A 21,310-nucleotide genomic window follows, 5' to 3' on the forward strand; every position below is an offset into this window, starting at 1 on the left:
ACTCATAATTCATAGATCATTCTCCAAACTCAAAATCTCTCAATCCCCAAATTCTCTCTTTCTATCTCTCTCACACTCCATTGAAACACAACATTCCTTTCTTGATTAGGGTTCTTTTTTATCGCTATCGCTACTGCAATCTTTCATTATCACTAACTCTGAATTCAATTTCATAATCGATTCATTCTACCCAATTTGTTTTCTCTTTGCGACACTCTTTCCTTCTCCGTCATTCATCATAACGCAACACGTTCGTGTAACTCGCTCACTCCACTCGCTCCGTAACTCGTTCTCGATTTTTTCATCATGCCGAAGGCTAAACTTGATAACAGGTAAATCTTTTCTATCCATTCTTTTTTTTTCTTGCGATTTTCTGATTTTGATTTTTAGGGTTTAGATGAACAATTTGTAATGAATCGTTCCATCTGGTTTTTATTTCTGATTTTGATTTTTAGGGTTTAGATGAACAATTTGTAATGAATCGTTCCATCTGATTTCGATTTGAATCTTGAATTAATTTGATATATGATTTCTTTTTTTACTTTTTGTCGTATGATATATTATTTGAATCTTGAATTAATTTGATGTCCATATATGATATATCTGCTTATCATTGTGTTGTCTCACTTGTTTTTTTTTTACTTAAAAATCACATTTTTATTGCAATATTTTCTTACTATTGATGATAAGATTCAATTCATGTTTCTGAAAAAAAAGTCTTCTGATTCACAATTTGAATCTTGATCTGATTGATAACCATTGCGCTGAGCACTTAAATCCAGCTATTTAAAAGTGTTTTACTCAATTCTAAGTTTTTTCTTTTCATTCACTTTGCTTATGTTCCTATCATCTGATTTTGGGGATGCTTTAACATTGAATTTACTTAGGATTATGAGATATAATTATAGTTGAAATTTTTTGTCGTGTGAAAGAAAGCAAAACAGCCACATTCATTGTTCATCGTAGCAGTGTAAAGTTTAGCATCTGATCTTGCAAATTCTATTGTTGAAATTAATGAGTTTTTTTGGAATTTTATTATTTCAGGGCACCACAATGGGCTAGTGTGAACTTAGGAATTTTCATTTGCATGCAATGTTCAGGGATTCACCGGAGTCTTGGAGTGCATATATCAAAGGTAAATACATTTTTGTTCCTTCTCATTTTAGAAATTTTATAATGGCCGAACCTTCTGATTTTGTTACAAGGTGAGGTCCACAACTTTGGATACATGGTTGCCAGAACAAGTTTCTTTCATGCAATGTAAGAAACTATATATGGAATCTATTTCTTAATTACTTTCTTTGTGAAATGTACTATTGAGCAAATTATGAGATACAATGAGCAACTCTTGCTTTCTCTCTTATAGGACATTAGGTAATATTGATTTGATTAGCTCTTTCTTTACTCATGGAAGATATCCCTGTTGCCAAATAGCGGCTATAGCACTACAGTGTAGCAGAATGTTAACAAACTACTATTGCTCCACGATACACGATTCAGCACAAAGTGTTTTCAAGTAATGGCTATAGCTGAATTATAAGCCTATAACACTAGCATAGCGAAATTTTAACGAACCGCTGTTTTTTGCAATTGACTGTGCTAGAAGATATGATAATTGTTACAAATGTTGTTTGGCTCTTGCAAGTGTAACTTATATGGTGTGGTTTATGCAAATATGGATAATGTGAAGTCAAATAAGCCCTGGGAAGCTAAACTGCCACCAAATTTTGACAGAAATGGATGTGGAATCCAGAAGTTTATCCGTGCCAAGTAAACTGTCAATATATTCTTATACATGACTATATGGTTCTAAATTGTAGTTGCGGTTGTGACTTGTGGTTACATTGTGACCCTTAATACTATGGCATAATATAGTCACAATTGAAATGCTGTTGCAAAGACTTCTAAAATCTTTATATTGTGTCTACAGACTACAATTTAGAACTATGCTAGAAACATAGAGATGATTTTTCATCTACTTTTCCATTTTTTACTATTGCTAACTAGCTTATGTTCCTTCAGATATGTGGAGAAACGATTTACAAGGTGAACTACAAGCTACAAAGTCAGCTGAAATAAAGTTGAACTTGAACTTCAAAATTTCACCACCTACTGGGGCCAAGAATGGTATTCAACAAACTAGGAGATTGTCTCTTGAGGAAAGCATTCTTGTGAATCACATGGCACAAATTCGGCCTCCAATACCAAAATTTAATGAGGTATTCATGTTATATTTGATGTTTAATCCTCCATAAAGATTTTCCTTTCATATTTTAATTCGTCCGAGTGTTCTGAAATAGCAGATACCACGTTATTGAACAACGGAATTATAACAAACTGCTATTGTTCTGTGACACGTGAGTTGGTGCAAATTGTTGTCAAATAGCTGCTATAGCAGTGCCATCTATAACACTGTAGCAGAGTAGAATTTGAACAAACAAATATTTTCCGCGATCCGTGATTTACAACACTAGTCGGATGCATGTTCGATGTATCATTTGATAAACCAGTCACATCCACAATTGTTTGCTCAGTCAAAAATTTTGTTATCTTCAAATATTTACACCACAAAAACCAAAATACTAATTGAGGTTTATCTGTTGAATTCAGGGTCCCTTAGATTTAAAAATGAAGAATTCACCACCAATAAAGAGGCCATCAGCATCACTTGATTTTGATAAACCCATTGGAAATAGCAACGGTACCGTCGATCTTTTTAACTTGCTTTCCTTCGACGATGATAAAAAGAATATATCAACTACACCTTCTAGCTGGACAACATTTGATTGTAAGATTACATTACTTGTAGCATCACATCTTCAGAATCTTTGTTCTATTTTCTTTGATTCGCATGGTTCTTGTTATGTGCTTGGAAATTATTAAATCAGCATTTATGTTTACAGGAGAAGGTGTGCAAATTGTTTATAGATTTGTTGAGCTAGCTTTTTGGATAGATGTCACAAGATTATGGTTAAATCCGTTCGTGCAATGTTGCACGAACATCAAGCTGTGTTGGTCTGGTGAGTATTTCTCATTGCAATTTAGTAATTCTAATTTGTTGTTTATATCCTTATCTCCATATTTTATTGACCCTTGTCTTCTTCACTCTCTCCTATAATCAAAAGATTTGTTGCATGGCTATCAGTATCTTACGATACATACGAGTCGTATCGTATCGCGATTCAATACTAAATTGAACCTAATCAACACAAATCTCTTGTGTGTATATAATTGGACATGAATCTTATCTTAAATTCTATTTCTTAATTACTTTCTTTGTGAAATGTACAGTTCAGCAAATTATTAGATACATGAGCAACTCTTGCTTTCTCTCTTATAGGACATTACGTAATATCAATTTGATTAGCTCTTTCTTTACTCATGGAAAATATCGGTGTTGCCAAATAACTGCTATAGTTGCACTATAAGCCTATAACACTAGCATAGGGAAATTTTAATGAACCGCTATTTTGCAATTGACAGTGCTAGAAGATATGATAATTGTTACAAATGTTGTTAGGCTAAATTGCAGTTTCGGTTGTGACTTGTGGTTACACTGTGACCCTTAATACTATGGCATAATATAGTCGCAATTGAAATGCTGTCGCGAAGACTTTATATTGTGTCTACAGACTACAATTTAGAACTATGCTAGCAACATCGATGTTCTTATATTGAGGTAATGTGCTGGATGTGTCCCTCGGTGTCCCTAAATTGATCATATGCCCCTCGGTGTCCCTAAATTGAGCTTATGTCCCTCGGTGTCCCTAAATTGAGCTTATGTCCCTCGGTGTCCCTAAATTGAGCTTATGTCCCTCGGTGTCCCTAAATTGAGCTTATGTCCCTCGGTGTCCCTAAATTGAGCTTCTTTATGTCCCTCGATGGCCCTAAATTGAACTTATGTCCCTCGGTGTCCCTAAATTGAGCATATGACCCTCGATGTCCCTAAATTGAGCTTATGTCCCTCGGTGTCCCTAAATTGAGCTTATGTCCATCGGTGTCCCTAAATTGAGCTTATGTCCGTCGATGTCCCTAAATTGAGCTTATGTCCCTTGATGTCCCTAAATTGAGCTTATGTCCCTCGATGTCCCTAAATTGAGCTTATGACCCTCGATATCCCTAAAATGAGCTTATGTCCCTCGATGTCCCAAAATAGAGCTTATGTCCCTCGATGTCCCTACTCGGTGTCCCTAAATTAAGCTTATGTCCCTCGGTGTCCCTAAATTGAGCTTGTGTCCCTCGATGTCCTAAATTGAGCTTATGTCCTTCGATGTCCCTAAATTGAGCTTATGTCCCTCGATGTCCCTAAATTGAGCTTATGACCCTCGATATCCCTAAAATGAGCTTATGTCCCTTTATGTCCCAAAATAGAGCTTATGTCCCTCGATGTCCCTACTCGGTGTCCCTAAATTAAGCTTATGTCCCTCGATGTCCCTACTCGGTGTCCCTAAATTGAGCTTATGTCCCTCGGTGTCCCTAAATTGAGCTTATGTCCCTCGGTGTCCCTAAATTGAGCTTGTGTCCCTCGGTGTCCCTAAATTGAGCTTTTGTCCATCGGTGTCCTTAAATTGAGTTTGTGTCCCTCGATGTCCCTAAATTGAACTTATGTCCCTCGATGTCCCTAAACTGAGCTTATGTCCCTCGATGTGCCTAAATTGAGCTTATGTCCCTCGGTGTCCTTAAATTGAGCTTATGTCCCTCGGTGTCCTTAAATTGAGCTTATGTCCCTCGTTGTCCCTAAATTGAGCTTATGTCCCTCGGTGTCCCTAAATTGAGCTTATGTTCCTCGGTGTCCCTAAATTGAGCTTATGTTCCTCGGTGTCCCTAAATTGAGCTTGTGTCTTTCGGTATCCCTAAATTGAGCTTACGATGTCCATAAATTGAGCTGATGTCCCTTGGTGTCCCTAAATTGAGCTTATGTCCCTCAATGTCCCTAAATTGAGCTTATGTCCCTCGGTGTCCCTAAATTGAGCTTATGTCTCTCGGTGTCCCTAAATTGAGCTCATGTCCCTCGGTGTCCCTAAATTGAGCTCATGTCCCTCGGTGTCCCTAAATTGAGCTTGTGTCCATCGGTGTCCCTAAATTGAGCTTATGTCCCTCGGTGTCCCTAAATTGAGCTTGTGTCCCTCGGTTTCCCTAAATTGAGCTCATGTCCTTCGGTATCCCTAAATTGAGCTTACGATGTCCCTAAATTGAGCTTATGTCCATCGGTGTCCCTAAATTGAGCTTATGTCCCTCGGTGTCCCTAAATTGAGCTTATGTCCCTCGGTGTCCCTAAATTGAGCTTATGTCCCTCGGTGTCCCTAAATTGAGCTTTTGTCCCTCGATGTCCTTAAATTGAGTTTATGACCCTCGATATCCCTAAAATGAGCATATGTCCCTCAATGTCCCAAAATAGAGCTTATGTCCCTCGATGTCCCTACTCGGTGTCCCTAAATTGAGCTTATGTCCCTCGGTGTCCCTAAATTGAGCTTGTGTCCCTCGATGTCCCTAAATTGAGCTTATGTCCCTCGATGTCCCTAAATTGAGCTTATGTCCCTCGATGTCCCTAAATTGATTGAGCTTATGTCCCTCGATGTCCCTAAATTGAGCTTATGTCCCTCGATGTCCCTAAATTGAGCTTATGACCCTCGATATCCCTAAAATGAGCTTATGTCCCTCGATGTCCAAAAATAGAGCTTATGTCCCTCGATGTCCTTACTCGGTGTCCCTAAATTAAGCTTATGTCCCTCGATGTCCCTACTCGGTGTCCCTAAATTGAGCTTATGTCCCTCGGTGTCCCTAAATTGAGCTTATGTCCCTCGGTGTCCCTCGGTGTCCCTAAATTGAGCTTGTGTCCCTCGGTGTCCCTAAATTGAGCTTTTGTCCATCGGTGTCCTTAAATTGAGTTTGTGTCCCTCGATGTCCCTAAATTGAACTTATGTCCCTCGATGTCCCTAAATTGAGCTTATGTCCCTCGATGTCCCTAAATTGAGCTTATGTCCCTCGATGTGCCTAAATTGAGCTTATGTCCCTCGGTGTCCCTAAATTGAGCTTATGTCCCTCAATGTCCCTAAATTGAGCTTATGTCCCTCAATGTCCCTAAATTGAGCTTATGTCCCTCGGTGTCCATAAATTGAGCTTATGTCCCTCGTTTTTCCTAAATTGAGCTTATGTCCTTCGGTGTCCCTAAATTGAGCTTACGATGTCCCTAAATTGAACTTATGTCCCTCGGTGTCCCTAAATTGAGCTTATGTCCCTCGGTGTCCCTAAATTGAGCTTATGTCCCTCGGTGTCCCTAAATTGAGCTTATGTTCATCGGTGTCCCTAAATTGAGCTTATGTTCCTCAATGTCCCTAAATTGAGATTATGTCCCTCGATGTCCCTAAATTGAGTTTGTGTCCCTCGGTGTCCCTAAATTGAGCTTGTGTCCCTCGGTGTCCATAAATTGAGCTTATGTCTCTCGTTTTCCCTAAATTGAGCTTATGTCCTTCGGTGTCCCTAAATTGAGCTTATGTCCCTCGGTGTCCCTGAATTGAGCTTATGTCCCTCGGTGTCCCTAAATTGAGCTTATGCCCTTCGGTATCCCTAAATTGAGCTTACGATGTCCCTAAATTGAACTTATGTCCCTCGGTGTCCCTAAATTGAGCTTATGTCCCTCGGTGTCCCTAAATTGAGCTCATGTCCCTCAATGTCCCTGAATTGAGCTTATGTCGCTCGTTGTCCCTATGTTGAGCTTATGTCCCTCGGTGTCCCTAAATTGAGCTTGTGTCCCTCAATGTCCCTAAATTGAACTTATGTCCCTCGATGTCTCTAAATTGAGCTTATGTCCATCGGTGTCCATAAATTGAGCTTATGTCCCTCGTTTTTCCTAAATTGAGCTTATGTCCTTCGGTGTCCCTAAATTGAGCTTATGTCCTTCGGTGTCCCTAAATTGAGCTTACGTTGTCCCTAAATTGAACTTATGTCCCTCGGTGTCCCTAAATTGAGCTTATGTCCCTCGGTGTCCCTAAATTGAGCTTATGTCCCTCGATGTCCCTAAATTGAGCTTATGTCCCTCGATGTCCCTAAATTGAGCTTATGTCCTTCGGTGTCCCTAAATTGAGCTTATGTCCCTCGGTGTCCCTAAATTGAGCTAATTTCCCTCGGTGTCCCTAAATTGAGCTTATTCCCTCGGTGTCCGTAAATTGAACTAATGTCGCTCGATGTCCAAATTCAGCATATAACCCTCGATGTCCCTAAATTGAGCTTATGTCCCTCGGAGTCCCTAAATTGAGCTTATGTCCATCGGAGTCCCTAAATTGAGCTTATGTCCTTCGGTGTCCCTAAATTGAGCTTACGATGTCCCTAAATTGAGCTTATGTCCTTCAGTATCCCTAAATTGAGCTTACGATGTCCCTAAATTGAGCTTATCTCGGTGTTCCTAAATTGAGCTTATGTCCTTCGGTGTCCCTAAATTGAGCTTATGTCCCACGGTGTCTCTAAATTGAGCTTATGTCCTTCGGTATCCCTGAATTGAGCTTACGATGTCCGTAAATTGAACTTATGTCCCTCGGTGTTCCTAATTTAAGCTTATGTCCCTCGGTGTTCCTAATTTGAGCTTATGTCCCTCGGTGTCTCTAATTTGAGCTTATGTCCCTCGGTATCCCTAAATTGAGCTTATTCCCTCGGTATCCCTAAATTGAGCTTATTCCCTCGGTGTCCCTAAATTGAGCTTATTCCCTCGGTGTCCCTAAACTGAACTTATGTCCCTCGATGTCCAAATTCAGCATATGACCCTCGATCTCCCTAAATTGAGCTTATGTCCCTCGGAGTCCCTAAATTGAGCTTATGTCCATCGGAGTCCCTAAATTGAGCTTACGATGTCCCTAAATTGAGCTTATGTCCTTCGGTATCCCTGAATTGAGCTTACGATGTCCGTAAATTGAACTTATGTCCCTCGGTGTCCCTAAATTGAGGTTATGTCTCTCGGTGTCCCTAATTTGAGCTTATGTCTCTCGATGTCCCTAAATTGAGCTTATTCCCTCGGTGTCCCTAAACTGAACTTATGTCCCTCGATGTCCAAATTCAGCATATGACCCTCAATGTCCCTAAATTGAGCTTATGTCCATCAGAGTCCCTAAATTGAGCTTACGATGTCCCTAAATTGAGCTTATGTCCTTCGGTATCCCTGAATTGAGCTTACGATGTCCGTAAATTGAACTTATGTCCCTCGGTGTCCCTAAATTGAGCTTATGTCTCTCGGTGTCCCTAATTTGAGCTTATGTCCCTCGGTGTCCCTAAATTGAGCTTATGTCCTTCGGTGTCCCTAAATTGAGCTTATTCCCTCGGTGTCCCTAAACTGAACTTATGTCCCTCGATGTCCAAATTCAGCATATGACCTTCAATGTCCCTAAATTGAGCTTATGTCCATCGGAGTCCCTAAATTGAGCTTACGATGTCCCTAAATTGAGCTTATGTCCCTCGGTGTCCCTAAATTGAGCTTATGTCCCTCGGTGTCTCTAAATTGAGCTTATGTCCTTCGGTATCCCTGAATTGAGCTTACGATGTCCATAAATTGAGCTGATGTCCCTTGGTGTCCCTAAATTGAGCTTATGTCCCTCAATGTCCCTAAATTGAGCTTATGTCCCTCGGTGTCCCTAAATTGAGCTTATGTCTCTCGGTGTCCCTAAATTGAGCTCATGTCCCTCGGTGTCCCTAAATTGAGCTCATGTCCCTCGGTGTCCCTAAATTGAGCTTGTGTCCATCGGTGTCCCTAAATTGAGCTTATGTCCCTCGGTGTCCCTAAATTGAGCTTGTGTCCCTCGGTTTCCCTAAATTGAGCTCATGTCCTTCGGTATCCCTAAATTGAGCTTACGATGTCCCTAAATTGAGCTTATGTCCCTCGGTGTCCCTAAATTGAGCTTATGTCCCTCGGTGTCCCTAAATTGAGCTTATGTCCCTCGGTGTCCCTAAATTGAGCTTATGTCCCTCGGTGTCCCTAAATTGAGCTTTTGTCCCTCGATGTCCTTAAATTGAGTTTATGACCCTCGATATCCCTAAAATGAGCATATGTCCCTCAATGTCCCAAAATAGAGCTTATGTCCCTCGATGTCCCTACTCGGTGTCCCTAAATTGAGCTTATGTCCCTCGGTGTCCCTAAATTGAGCTTGTGTCCCTCGATGTCCCTAAATTGAGCTTATGTCCCTCGATGTCCCTAAATTGAGCTTATGTCCCTCGATGTCCCTAAATTGATTGAGCTTATGTCCCTCGATGTCCCTAAATTGAGCTTATGTCCCTCGATGTCCCTAAATTGAGCTTATGACCCTCGATATCCCTAAAATGAGCTTATGTCCCTCGATGTCCAAAAATAGAGCTTATGTCCCTCGATGTCCTTACTCGGTGTCCCTAAATTAAGCTTATGTCCCTCGATGTCCCTACTCGGTGTCCCTAAATTGAGCTTATGTCCCTCGGTGTCCCTAAATTGAGCTTATGTCCCTCGGTGTCCCTCGGTGTCCCTAAATTGAGCTTGTGTCCCTCGGTGTCCCTAAATTGAGCTTTTGTCCATCGGTGTCCTTAAATTGAGTTTGTGTCCCTCGATGTCCCTAAATTGAACTTATGTCCCTCGATGTCCCTAAATTGAGCTTATGTCCCTCGATGTCCCTAAATTGAGCTTATGTCCCTCGATGTGCCTAAATTGAGCTTATGTCCCTCGGTGTCCCTAAATTGAGCTTATGTCCCTCAATGTCCCTAAATTGAGCTTATGTCCCTCAATGTCCCTAAATTGAGCTTATGTCCCTCGGTGTCCATAAATTGAGCTTATGTCCCTCGTTTTTCCTAAATTGAGCTTATGTCCTTCGGTGTCCCTAAATTGAGCTTACGATGTCCCTAAATTGAACTTATGTCCCTCGGTGTCCCTAAATTGAGCTTATGTCCCTCGGTGTCCCTAAATTGAGCTTATGTCCCTCGGTGTCCCTAAATTGAGCTTATGTTCATCGGTGTCCCTAAATTGAGCTTATGTTCCTCAATGTCCCTAAATTGAGATTATGTCCCTCGATGTCCCTAAATTGAGTTTGTGTCCCTCGGTGTCCCTAAATTGAGCTTGTGTCCCTCGGTGTCCATAAATTGAGCTTATGTCTCTCGTTTTCCCTAAATTGAGCTTATGTCCTTCGGTGTCCCTAAATTGAGCTTATGTCCCTCGGTGTCCCTGAATTGAGCTTATGTCCCTCGGTGTCCCTAAATTGAGCTTATGCCCTTCGGTATCCCTAAATTGAGCTTACGATGTCCCTAAATTGAACTTATGTCCCTCGGTGTCCCTAAATTGAGCTTATGTCCCTCGGTGTCCCTAAATTGAGCTCATGTCCCTCAATGTCCCTGAATTGAGCTTATGTCGCTCGTTGTCCCTATGTTGAGCTTATGTCCCTCGGTGTCCCTAAATTGAGCTTGTGTCCCTCAATGTCCCTAAATTGAACTTATGTCCCTCGATGTCTCTAAATTGAGCTTATGTCCATCGGTGTCCATAAATTGAGCTTATGTCCCTCGTTTTTCCTAAATTGAGCTTATGTCATTCGGTGTCCCTAAATTGAGCTTATGTCCTTCGGTGTCCCTAAATTGAGCTTACGTTGTCCCTAAATTGAACTTATGTCCCTCGGTGTCCCTAAATTGAGCTTATGTCCCTCGGTGTCCCTAAATTGAGCTTATGTCCCTCGATGTCCCTAAATTGAGCTTATGTCCCTCGATGTCCCTAAATTGAGCTTATGTCCTTCGGTGTCCCTAAATTGAGCTTATGTCCCTCGGTGTCCCTAAATTGAGCTAATTTCCCTCGGTGTCCCTAAATTGAGCTTATTCCCTCGGTGTCCGTAAATTGAACTAATGTCGCTCGATGTCCAAATTCAGCATATAACCCTCGATGTCCCTAAATTGAGCTTATGTCCCTCGGAGTCCCTAAATTGAGCTTATGTCCATCGGAGTCCCTAAATTGAGCTTATGTCCTTCGGTGTCCCTAAATTGAGCTTACGATGTCCCTAAATTGAGCTTATGTCCTTCAGTATCCCTAAATTGAGCTTACGATGTCCCTAAATTGAGCTTATCTCGGTGTTCCTAAATTGAGCTTATGTCCTTCGGTGTCCCTAAATTGAGCTTATGTCCCACGGTGTCTCTAAATTGAGCTTATGTCCTTCGGTATCCCTGAATTGAGCTTACGATGTCCGTAAATTGAACTTATGTCCCTCGGTGTTCCTAATTTAAGCTTATGTCCCTCGGTGTTCCTAATTTGAGCTTATGTCCCTCGGTGTCTCTAATTTGAGCTTATGTCCCTCGGTATCCCTAAATTGAGCTTATTCCCTCGGTATCCCTAAATTGAGCTTATTCCCTCGGTGTCCCTAAATTGAGCTTATTCCCTCGGTGTCCCTAAACTGAACTTATGTCCCTCGATGTCCAAATTCAGCATATGACCCTCGATCTCCCTAAATTGAGCTTATGTCCCTCGGAGTCCCTAAATTGAGCTTATGTCCATCGGAGTCCCTAAATTGAGCTTACGATGTCCCTAAATTGAGCTTATGTCCTTCGGTATCCCTGAATTGAGCTTACGATGTCCGTAAATTGAACTTATGTCCCTCGGTGTCCCTAAATTGAGGTTATGTCTCTCGGTGTCCCTAATTTGAGCTTATGTCTCTCGATGTCCCTAAATTGAGCTTATTCCCTCGGTGTCCCTAAACTGAACTTATGTCCCTCGATGTCCAAATTCAGCATATGACCCTCAATGTCCCTAAATTGAGCTTATGTCCATCAGAGTCCCTAAATTGAGCTTACGATGTCCCTAAATTGAGCTTATGTCCTTCGGTATCCCTGAATTGAGCTTACGATGTCCGTAAATTGAACTTATGTCCCTCGGTATCCCTAAATTGAGCTTATGTCTCTCGGTGTCCCTAATTTGAGCTTATGTCCCTCGGTGTCCCTAAATTGAGCTTATGTCCTTCGGTGTCCCTAAATTGAGCTTATTCCCTCGGTGTCCCTAAACTGAACTTATGTCCCTCGATGTCCAAATTCAGCATATGACCTTCAATGTCCCTAAATTGAGCTTATGTCCATCGGAGTCCCTAAATTGAGCTTACGATGTCCCTAAATTGAACTTATGTCCCTCGGTGTCCCTAAATTGAGCTTATGTCCCTCGGTGTCTCTAAATTGAGCTTATGTCCTTCGGTATCCCTGAATTGAGCTTACGATGTCCGTAAATTGAACTTATGTCCCTCGGTGTCCCTAAATTGAGCTTATGTCTCTCGGTGTTCCTAATTTGAGCTTATGTCCCTCGGTGTCCTTAAATTGAGCTTATGTCCTTCAGTATCCCTAAATTGAGCTTATTCCCTCGGTGTCCCTAAATTGAGCTTATTCCCTCGGTGTCCCTAAACTGAACTTATGTCCCTCGATGTCCAAATTCAGCATATGACCCTCGATGTCCCTAAATTGAGCTTATGTCCCTCGGAGTCCCTAAATTGAGCTTATGTTCATCGGAGTCCCTAAATTGAGCTTATGTCCATCGGAGTCCCTAAATTGAGCTTATGTCTTTCGGTGTCCCTAAATTGAGCTTACGATGTCCCTAAATTGAGCTTATGTCCCTCGGTGTCCCTAAATTGAGCTTATGTCCTTCGGTATCCCTAAATTGAGCTTACGATGTCCCTAAATTGAACTTATGTCCCTCGGTGTCCCTAAATTGAGCTTATGTCCCTCGGTGTCCCTAAATTGAGCTTATGTCCCTCAATGTCCCTAAATGTCCCTAAATTGAGCTTATGTCCCTCGTTGTCCCTAAATTGAGCTTATGTCACTCGGTGTCCCTAAATTGAGCTTGTGTCCCTCGATGTCCCTAAATTGAACTTATGTCCCTCGATGTCTCTAAATTGAGCTTATGTCCCTCGGTGTCCATAAATTGAGCTTATGTCCCTCGTTTTCCCTAAATTGAGCTTATGTCCTTCGGTGTCCCTAAATTGAGCTTACGATGTCCCTAAATTGAGCTTATGACCCTCGATATCCCTAAAATGAGCTTATGTCCCTCGATGTCCCAAAATAGAGCTTATGTCCCTCGATGTCCTTACTCGGTGTCCCTAAATTAAGCTTATGTCCCTCGATGTCCCTACTCGGTGTCCCTAAATTGAGCTTATGTCCCTCGGTGTCCCTAAATTGAGCTTATGTCCCTCGGTGTCCCTAAATTGAGCTTGTGTCCCTCGGTGTCCCTAAATTGAGTTTGTGTCCCTCGGTGTCCATAAATTGAGCTTATGTCTCTCGTTTTCCCTAAATTGAGCTTATGTCCTTCGGTGTCCCTAAATTGAGCTTATGTCCCTCGGTGTCCCTAAATTGAGCTTATGTCCCTCGGTGTTCCTAAATTCAGCTTATGTCCCTCGGTGTCCCTAAATTGAGCTTATGGCCCTAAATTGAGCTTATGACCCTCGACTTGCATAAATTGAGCTTATGTCCCTCGATGTCCCTAAATTGATTCCAAACCCGCTGATAACAGGTAAATCGCTTCTATAACGGGAAATTGGGAAAATGGTTTAGTATATATAACGGGAATTTGGGAAAATGGTTGAGTATATATCCCTTGATTTTTTCATACTTGAAACACAAGTTGAGGTGACCCTTGATAATGATTTTTTCATAACGGTAAATTGGGCAGATGGTTGTGTGCCTTGGTGCCTTTGATGCAAAATTGAGTGCAGGTCACTCGATGTCCCTAAATTGAGTTTATGTCCGTCGATGTCCTGAAAATTGATGGTCTGAATGCAATCTCAATGTAAATGCTTCATAACTTCAAATGTAAGTTGAGAAGACACTTGGCGCCTTAGATGGAAAATTAAATATATGTCCCTCGATGGCCATAAACTGAATATATGTCGCTCGATGTCCCTAAATTGAATATAATGTCCCGAAATTAAATTTTCATAATTCTGCTTTGTATTGTTGTCTATTATTAAGTTTTTGGGAACAATAAATGGGAACAAGTGCTAGACTCAAGCTTTACTGTTGAAAATTGTGTTCATTAGTTACTTTAATGTTGGAATTTAGCGCAGAGCTTGTGTTCTGTTTCAATCTGATGCAGGCAGAACCTGAACTGCTTCGGGTCTGATGCGGCTGGTGATTTGCAGAATGCTACAATGGCTGAGCCTGCTGCTGCGCACTCATATTTGGCTTCTGTTAATTTTAAAATTCGACTCCTGGGTGATTCAAATGTAATATTGATGCATCCTTTGGGTCACATTTAAATAAAGCTGGGTTTGGAATATGTATCCGTGACAAACGTGGTCAATTTGTGATTTCAAAGAGAGAATGGATTGCCCTTCTTTGTGGAGTGGATGTGGGTGTACCTCTTGGTGAGTATATGTTCCCTAATTAATGGTATGTCCCTCGATGTCCCTAAATTGGGTTTATACCCTCGATGTTCCTATATTGAATTAATGTACTGGATGACCCTAAATTGAACTTATGTCCCTTGATGTCCCTAAATTGAACTTATGTCCCTCGATGTCCCTAAGTTGAACTTATGTCCTTCGATGCCCCTAAATTGAACTTATGTCCCTTGGTGTCCTTATAATTGATTGTCTAAATGCAATTTCAATGTGAATGCTTCATAACTTTACATGTAAGTGGAGAAGACCCTTGGAGCCTTAGATGCAAAATTGAATATATGTCCCTATGTCTCTAAATTGAATAATGTACCTCAATGTCCCCAAATTAGATGTTCATTCTGCAAAGTTTTGTTGTTTATTATGAAGTTTATGGGAACAAGTGCTGACCTGAGCTTTATAGTTGAAAATTGTGTCCATTAGTTACTTTAATTTTGGAATATAGCACAGGGATTGTGTTCTGTTTCAAATCTGATGCAGGCAGAACCTGTGATTGCTTCAGGTCTGATACGATCTGAATGAAACACAAGTTGAGATGACCCTTGATAATGATTTTTTCATAACGGTTAATCGGGAAGATGGTTGTGTGTGCCTTGGTGCCTTCGATGCAAAATTGAGTACATGTCACTTGATGTCCCTAAATTGAGTTTATCCCTCGATGTTCCTAAATTGAATTTATGTCCCTCGATGTCCCTAAATTGAGTTTATGTCCCTCGATGTCCCTAAATTGATTTTATGTCCCTCGATGTCCCTAAATTGATTTTATGTCCATTGATGTCCCGAAAACTGATGGTATGAATGCAATTTCAATGTGAATGCTTTATAACTTAAAATGTAAGTGGAGAATTCTTAAGACAAGTATTGCGACGCTGTATTTGGATGACTCTAATGAGATGAATTTTTTATGCAAAATGTGGTTTACAATATGAATTCATTTTATGGTCTAAATGCAATTTGAATTTGAACGTTTTATTCATAACTTGAAATGCATGTCGAGATAACCCTTGATAATGATTTTTTCATAACGGTAAATTGGGAAGATGGTTGAGTATATGTCCCCTAAATTGAGTTTATATCCCTCGATGTCCCTCAATTGAGTTTATATCCCTTGACGGTCTGAATGCAATTGCAGTGTAAATGCATCATAGCTTTAAATGTAACTGTAGAAGATCCTTGGCGCCTTAGATGCAAAGTTGAATATAGGTGGCTCGATGTCCCTATATTTAATATATGTTATTCGATGTCCCTAAATTAGGTGTTCATAATTCTGCTCTGTTTTGTTGTCTATTATGAAATTTATGGGAACATATGGTAACAAGTGCTAGACTCAAGCTTTATATAGAGATGCATGTGTCCTTGAAATCAACCTTGTTGATGACAAGGATGTTGTTCCGAATTCTTGATGTAATGCTAAAGGTTCGACTGTGGATTCTTCTCGAGTAGAGGTTTCAGTAGAAAAGGCTGAAACACAGCTTCATTCTTTAGAAAAAAATGCCATTAATGTGGGTTCGTTTCAACTTGAGCGTTCTATAGATAAAACTGAAACTAGACCACAGATATCACAAGACGATATTGAAACAAAGTTGGGTGATACGTTCTGTTCTGTTATTACAGGAATGAAACTAAGTTCCCTGGACGATAAAAATTCTGTATCCACTGAGTCTAGGAATCTTTTAGCTGGAAGTGATCTGGTAAATTTTGATACAACAGCTTTGATAGCTTTTGTATCAGGAATTAGTAATGGTGGAACAGAGAAACTTTTGGCTACTCCGGAAAGTGATCTGAGACAGCGGTTTAAGGGAAACTTTGACTTTGTGATTGGTCAAGTGAGTTATTGATATTTTTTGCGCTGCTTTCTATTTTTGACCTTTAGCATGTTTCTATTTGATGATGAAACATTCCAATTATTCAATTAACAGTCGTTAGCTTAAACATCAAAACTTTCAAAATATGAAGACCCGATGATCCAGTTTTGACTTTTGAAATGATTCTTAGTTTAGCATTTTGACTTTAGTGAAATGGTCATTGTCTTTGTCAATTCCAATTTTTTATTTATCAAACTCATCACCCCTTCATTCATATTTTGTTACTGAAGTATATTAAATTGGCGATGATCATGAATTTACTCACATCTTACTCACATCTTCATTCATAGTGATTACTTGTCCTTCGTATTACTAACCTAAAGTTATATGGTGTTTTAGTTAACTATGCGAATTAAATATTTGCACTGTATGTAGTTTTTATAAACTTTTCTGGTTTTCATTGGTGTCAATTGAATAATTCAATATTTGTGCAATATTTGAATTGACAAAAGCTTTCTCCAAAATTTGTGCTAGATAATATCTGAACTTCAAAATCCAATCCATGTGGAATTTGGTAAAGTCCTGTGTGGAAAGCATGGCATAATTTGTGAGAGTGTTCTTTCAGAATTTAAGGAGTTGGTACTAATGTGTGGAGGGCCCAATGAGAAACTTAGAGCTAACAAGTTAATTATATTTTTTTCGTAAGTTGTCAACATTTTGAACTGACAATCTGGAGGATCACCACAGGGTTGTTCCTGATACTCCTTCAGAACGCATGATGGGCCTCCCAACAACTAGGAAGCTGGCATTAAAAAACAAGATTCTCTTTGGCACTGGTGACCATTATCATGCCCCAACTTTGGCAGCAAATATGGCATTCGTCAGAGCAGTTTCACAGACGGGGATGTCCCTCTCCAGTATTGAACATAGACCAAGGGCATTAACTGGTGATTAGTTACACGCATTCATGACAACAAATGTTAAAGCATTCACTCACATATTAGAATCTAATTTCAAATTTTCAATTGAATGTGTTACTGAAGTCCATTCATCAAAATTCAATTGCATAGGTTCTGCTTATTTTAATGGAGGTGTAATAACAAATTGTGGCAAGATGAAAGTTATTCTTAGTTGAACAACGCCATGTTTCTGATAAAGTACCAGGATCCTTGTACAAGTTGACTTTTTACTATTTATTTGTTGTTAATAAGTTGCCATAGTCCCAATGCAAGATATAGCTATATTAAAAAATTAGTTTGTCAATAGTTATATTTACTACCATGTAAATATAAGTAGTTGATGCCATCTCTGAGGACAGTTAACCCAGGGCCTCAAATATTCTAGCTTAGTACTTCAAATTTTACATAGCCAGAACAACTGAAACGAGTTTGCAAATTATGAACTTTTCATAATCTGTCAGTTTGCAACTGAAATATAATTTGCACTAATGCAATTGTAAACCCTTCTTCTGTCATGAAAATCAGGTTTTCAGTTTGAATTTACAGCTGGTGCTATCTACCACCAAGAGGCAATCCGTTAAGATTCTAACATTCCTCGGCTTCAACCTCTCATGTTTGATGGATACTGGTGCTGTGATGCATAAGTACCTTCAGATCCAGTTGTGTTTGAACCTCTACTTGACCAATCAAGGACACTTTTTGAACATTGTTTTGTTCTGATGACTTTGGAAGAACTGACATGGCAATGGATGATTGATGATACTGCACCTGCAATTCATGATCATTTCCTGAAGAACCTGGAGCATGGCAGTTGGGTTTGGAATATGTATCTGTGACAAACATGGTCAATTTGTGCTTTCAAAGATAGAATGGATTGCCCTTCTTTGTCGAGTGGATGCCGGCGTACCTCTTGGTGAGTATATGTTCCCTAATTGATGGTATGGTATGTCCTTCATTGTCCCTAAATTCAGTTTATGTCCCTCGATGTCCCTAAAATTGATGTCTGAATGCAATTTCAATGTGAATGCTTATTCATAACTACAAATGTAAGTGGAGAAGACCCTTGGCGCTTTAAATGCAAAATTGAATATATGTCCCTCGATGTCCCTAAATTGAATATATGTACCTTAATGTCCTCAAATTAGATGTTCATAATTCTGCAAAGTTTTGTTGTCTATTATGAAGTTTATGGGAACAACGTATGGGAACAAGTGCTAGACCCGAGCTTTATAGTTGAAAATTGTGTTCATTAGTTACTTTAATGTTGGAATTTAGCACAAAGTTGTGTTCTGTTTTAAATCCGATGCAGGCAGAACCTGCGATTGCTTTAGGTATGATATGGGCTGGTGCTTTGCAGAATGCTACAGCAGCTGAGCCTGGTGCGGCACAGTCATATTCAGCCGCTGTTAATTGGTGAAGTAAACTCACACTGTCTCCAAAATCTTGTGTTAATCTTGATTATCTAACAATCTGCTAAATTGGTGAATCTTTATTATTCAAATCTAATAAGGCTAATCTGTAAAGTAAGAAACTGTATAATTGCTAAAAGAATTCTTAAGACAAGTATTGCGATGATATATTTGGATGACTCTAACTAGATGAATTTTTTCGGAAAAATGTGGTTTACAATATGAAATTTTTATTTTATGGTCTGAATACAATTTGAATATGAATAGTTTATTCATAACTTGATAATGATTTTTTCATAACGGTAAATTGGGAAAATGGTTGTGTGCCTTGGTGCCTTCGATTTAAAAAATGAGTACAGGTCACTCGATGTCCCTAAATTGAGTTTATGTCCGTTGATGTCCGGAAAATTGATGGTTTGAATGCAATTTCAATGTGAATGCTTCATAACTTCAAATGTAATTGGAGAAGACACTTTCCGCCTTAGATGCAACATTAAATATATGTCCCTCGATGGTCGTAAATTGAATATATGTCGCTTGATGTCCCTAAATTGAATATACGTACCTCAATGTCCCTTAATTAAATTTTCCTAATTCTGCTTTGTATTGTTGTCTATTATGAAGTTTATGGGATCAAGTGATGGACTCAAGCTTTACAGTTGAAAATTGTGTTCATCAGTTACTTCAATGTTGGAATTTAGCGCAGAGATTGTGTTCTGTTTATGTCTGATGCAGGTAGAATCTGAATTGCTTCGGGTCTGATGCGGGCTGGTGATTTGCAGAATGCTACAGCAGCTGAGCCTGGTGTTGCGTGGTCATATTCGGCTTTTGTTAATTTTAAAATTCGACTCCTGGGTGATTCAAATGTAATATTGATGCATCCTTTGTGTCGCATTTAAATAAAGTTGGGTTTGGAATATGTATCCGTGACAAACATGGTCAATTTGTGCTATCAAAGACAGAATGGATTGCCCTTCTTTGTGGAGTGGATGCCGGCGTACCTCTTGGTGAGTATATGTTCCCTAATTGATGGTATGTCCTTCGATGTCCCTAAGTTGAGTTTATGTTCCTCCATGTCCCTAAAACGGATGGTCTGAATGCAGTTTCAGTGTGAATGCTTATTCATAACTACAAATGTTCATAACTACAAATGTAAGTGGAGAAGACCCTTGGTGCCTTAGATGCAAAAATTGAATATATGTCCTCCATGTCCGTAAATTGAATATATGTTCCTCGATATCCCTATTGATGATCCGTATTCAATTTAAATGGGAGTGCATAATCTTGAGTATCCAACAATGTGCTAAATTGGTGAATGATGATTATCAAACCTATGAAGGCTAAATTGGAAAGTAATTCATTGTATAATGGCTAAAAGTTATTCTTAAGACAATTATTGAGATCATGTGTTTGGATGACTCTAACGAGATAAATATTTACGGAAAATGTTGTTTACAATATGAATTCTTATTTTATGGTCTAAATGCAATTTGTTTATGAACGTTTTATTCATAACTTGAAATATATGATTTTTTCATAACGGTAAATTGGGAAGGTGTTTGAGTATATGTCCCTCGATGTCCCTAAATTGAGTTTATGTCCCTCAATGTCCCTAAATTGAGTTTATCCCCTCGATGTCCCTATATTGAGTTTATGTACCACGATGTCCCTAAATTGAGTTTATATCCCTTGATGTCTCTAAAATTGATGGTCTAAATGCAATTGCAATGTGCCTCGATGTCCCTATATTTAATATATGTTCTTCGATGTCTGTAAATTAGATGTTCATAATTATGCTCTGTTTTGTTGTCTATTTTGAAGTTTATGGGAACGTATGGTAACAAGTGCTAGACTCAAACTTTATTGTCGAAAATTGTGTTCATCAGTTACTTTAATATTGGAATTTAGCCAAGGGATTGTGTTATGTTTCAGGTCTGATGTAGGCAGAACCTGGGACTGTCTCGGGTCTGTTACGTGCTTATCTTTTGTAGAATGCTATAGCAGCTGAGTCTGGTGAGACACAGACATATTCGGCTGTTGTTAATTGGAAAAGTACGACTTGGAAACCTTAAATATCACAATTTTGCATTCATTATTATATTGTCAATTCATAACTATAAATGCAATTTAAGATTTAAGATGACCCCTACCAGAGACACTGCTCTTGCCTAAAATATTAGAAGGTGTGCAGTGAGACTAAATATTAGAAGGAACAAAAATTAATTAATAAGACCTAAATTATAATGGATAATTTGACCTTTTTTTTCTTTATTATTATTTTTTTAGTATATTGAAAACAAATACTATAATACTCTAAAAATTTTGTTGAATGTTACTCAATCATTTAATAATATGTCAATATAGTTTTTTAGAATTTGTTTTTAGCTCCTAAAGATATTTTCGCACTTTTTAATCCTTCAAGTATTTCTTGCCATAATTTTTTCCCCTACTTTTCATTCAACTCATGCATATCATTCGAAATTTTAAAATTTTTTCTTCGGTCATGTTAAATACATTATATGAATCACTCTTGGAAAAGCTTAATTTTTTTTTAATAAGAGATGAATTAAATATGAGTTTTTTAGTTTTTTTCACATAAAAATTTATAAATAATTCTTTTTATGTTAAAAAATTCTAAATTTTTAATGGAGATGTTTTTATAATACTATAAACATGAATACAAAAAACCATTCAAAAATTTGAAAATATACAAGAGTTTGATTAAAAGTATGGACCAAAAGTTGTGATAGAAAATTTTTCATGGACCAAAAAGTGCGAATAAAAAA

The 21,310-nt window shown here is 39.1% G+C and overlaps 2 protein-coding genes across 7 annotated transcripts; both read left to right on the forward strand.

Moving 5' to 3' along the window:
- Window positions 1-16: 16 nt before the first annotated feature.
- LOC123911248 lies at window positions 17-17,406 on the forward strand. Of its 6 annotated transcripts, none has more exons than XM_045962624.1 (8): window positions 17-332; window positions 1,045-1,135; window positions 1,206-1,260; window positions 1,691-1,770; window positions 2,023-2,219; window positions 2,611-2,788; window positions 2,904-3,020; window positions 16,691-17,406. In XM_045962624.1, coding segments are annotated over exons 2-7 (555 nt in total). In that variant the 5' UTR covers window positions 17-332; window positions 1,045-1,092; the 3' UTR covers window positions 2,906-3,020; window positions 16,691-17,406. The 6 variants fall into 6 exon arrangements, 4 of the variants coding, with proteins under 4 accessions (XP_045818580.1, XP_045818582.1, XP_045818579.1 ...); XM_045962626.1 differs by lacking the exon at window positions 16,691-17,406 and adding an exon at window positions 16,083-16,163; XM_045962623.1 differs by lacking the exon at window positions 16,691-17,406 and adding an exon at window positions 14,048-14,669.
- On the forward strand, window positions 15,641-17,111 carry LOC123905101 (UPF0415 protein C7orf25 homolog). The gene is made up of 4 exons (XM_045954742.1): window positions 15,641-15,662; window positions 15,768-16,177; window positions 16,691-16,839; window positions 16,904-17,111. The coding sequence occupies exons 1-4, from the start codon at window positions 15,641-15,643 to the stop codon at window positions 17,109-17,111; spliced, it is 789 nt and encodes a 262-aa protein (XP_045810698.1).
- Window positions 17,407-21,310: the final 3,904 nt, after the last annotated feature.

This window comes from Trifolium pratense, linkage group LG2, assembly GCF_020283565.1.
Source record: "Trifolium pratense cultivar HEN17-A07 linkage group LG2, ARS_RC_1.1, whole genome shotgun sequence".
NCBI lineage: Eukaryota > Viridiplantae > Streptophyta > Magnoliopsida > Fabales > Fabaceae > Trifolium > Trifolium pratense.

Bases quoted from the DNA above. Each gene is read 5' to 3' on its own strand.
- LOC123911248 (XM_045962624.1), top strand. From the start codon at position 1,093: ATGTTCAGGGATTCACCGGAGTCTTGGAGTGCATATATCAAAG. The intron at 1,261-1,690 runs GTAAGAAACTAT...GATAATGTGAAG, and splicing joins ACAAGTTTCTTTCATGCAAT to TCAAATAAGCCCTGGGAAGC. The intron at 2,220-2,610 runs GTATTCATGTTA...TGTTGAATTCAG, and splicing joins CAATACCAAAATTTAATGAG to GGTCCCTTAGATTTAAAAAT.
- LOC123905101 (XM_045954742.1), top strand. From the start codon at position 15,641: ATGAAATTTATGGGAACATATG. The intron at 15,663-15,767 runs GTAACAAGTGCT...GTAATGCTAAAG, and splicing joins GAAATTTATGGGAACATATG to GTTCGACTGTGGATTCTTCT. The intron at 16,178-16,690 runs GTGAGTTATTGA...AATTTGTGCTAG, and splicing joins TTGACTTTGTGATTGGTCAA to ATAATATCTGAACTTCAAAA.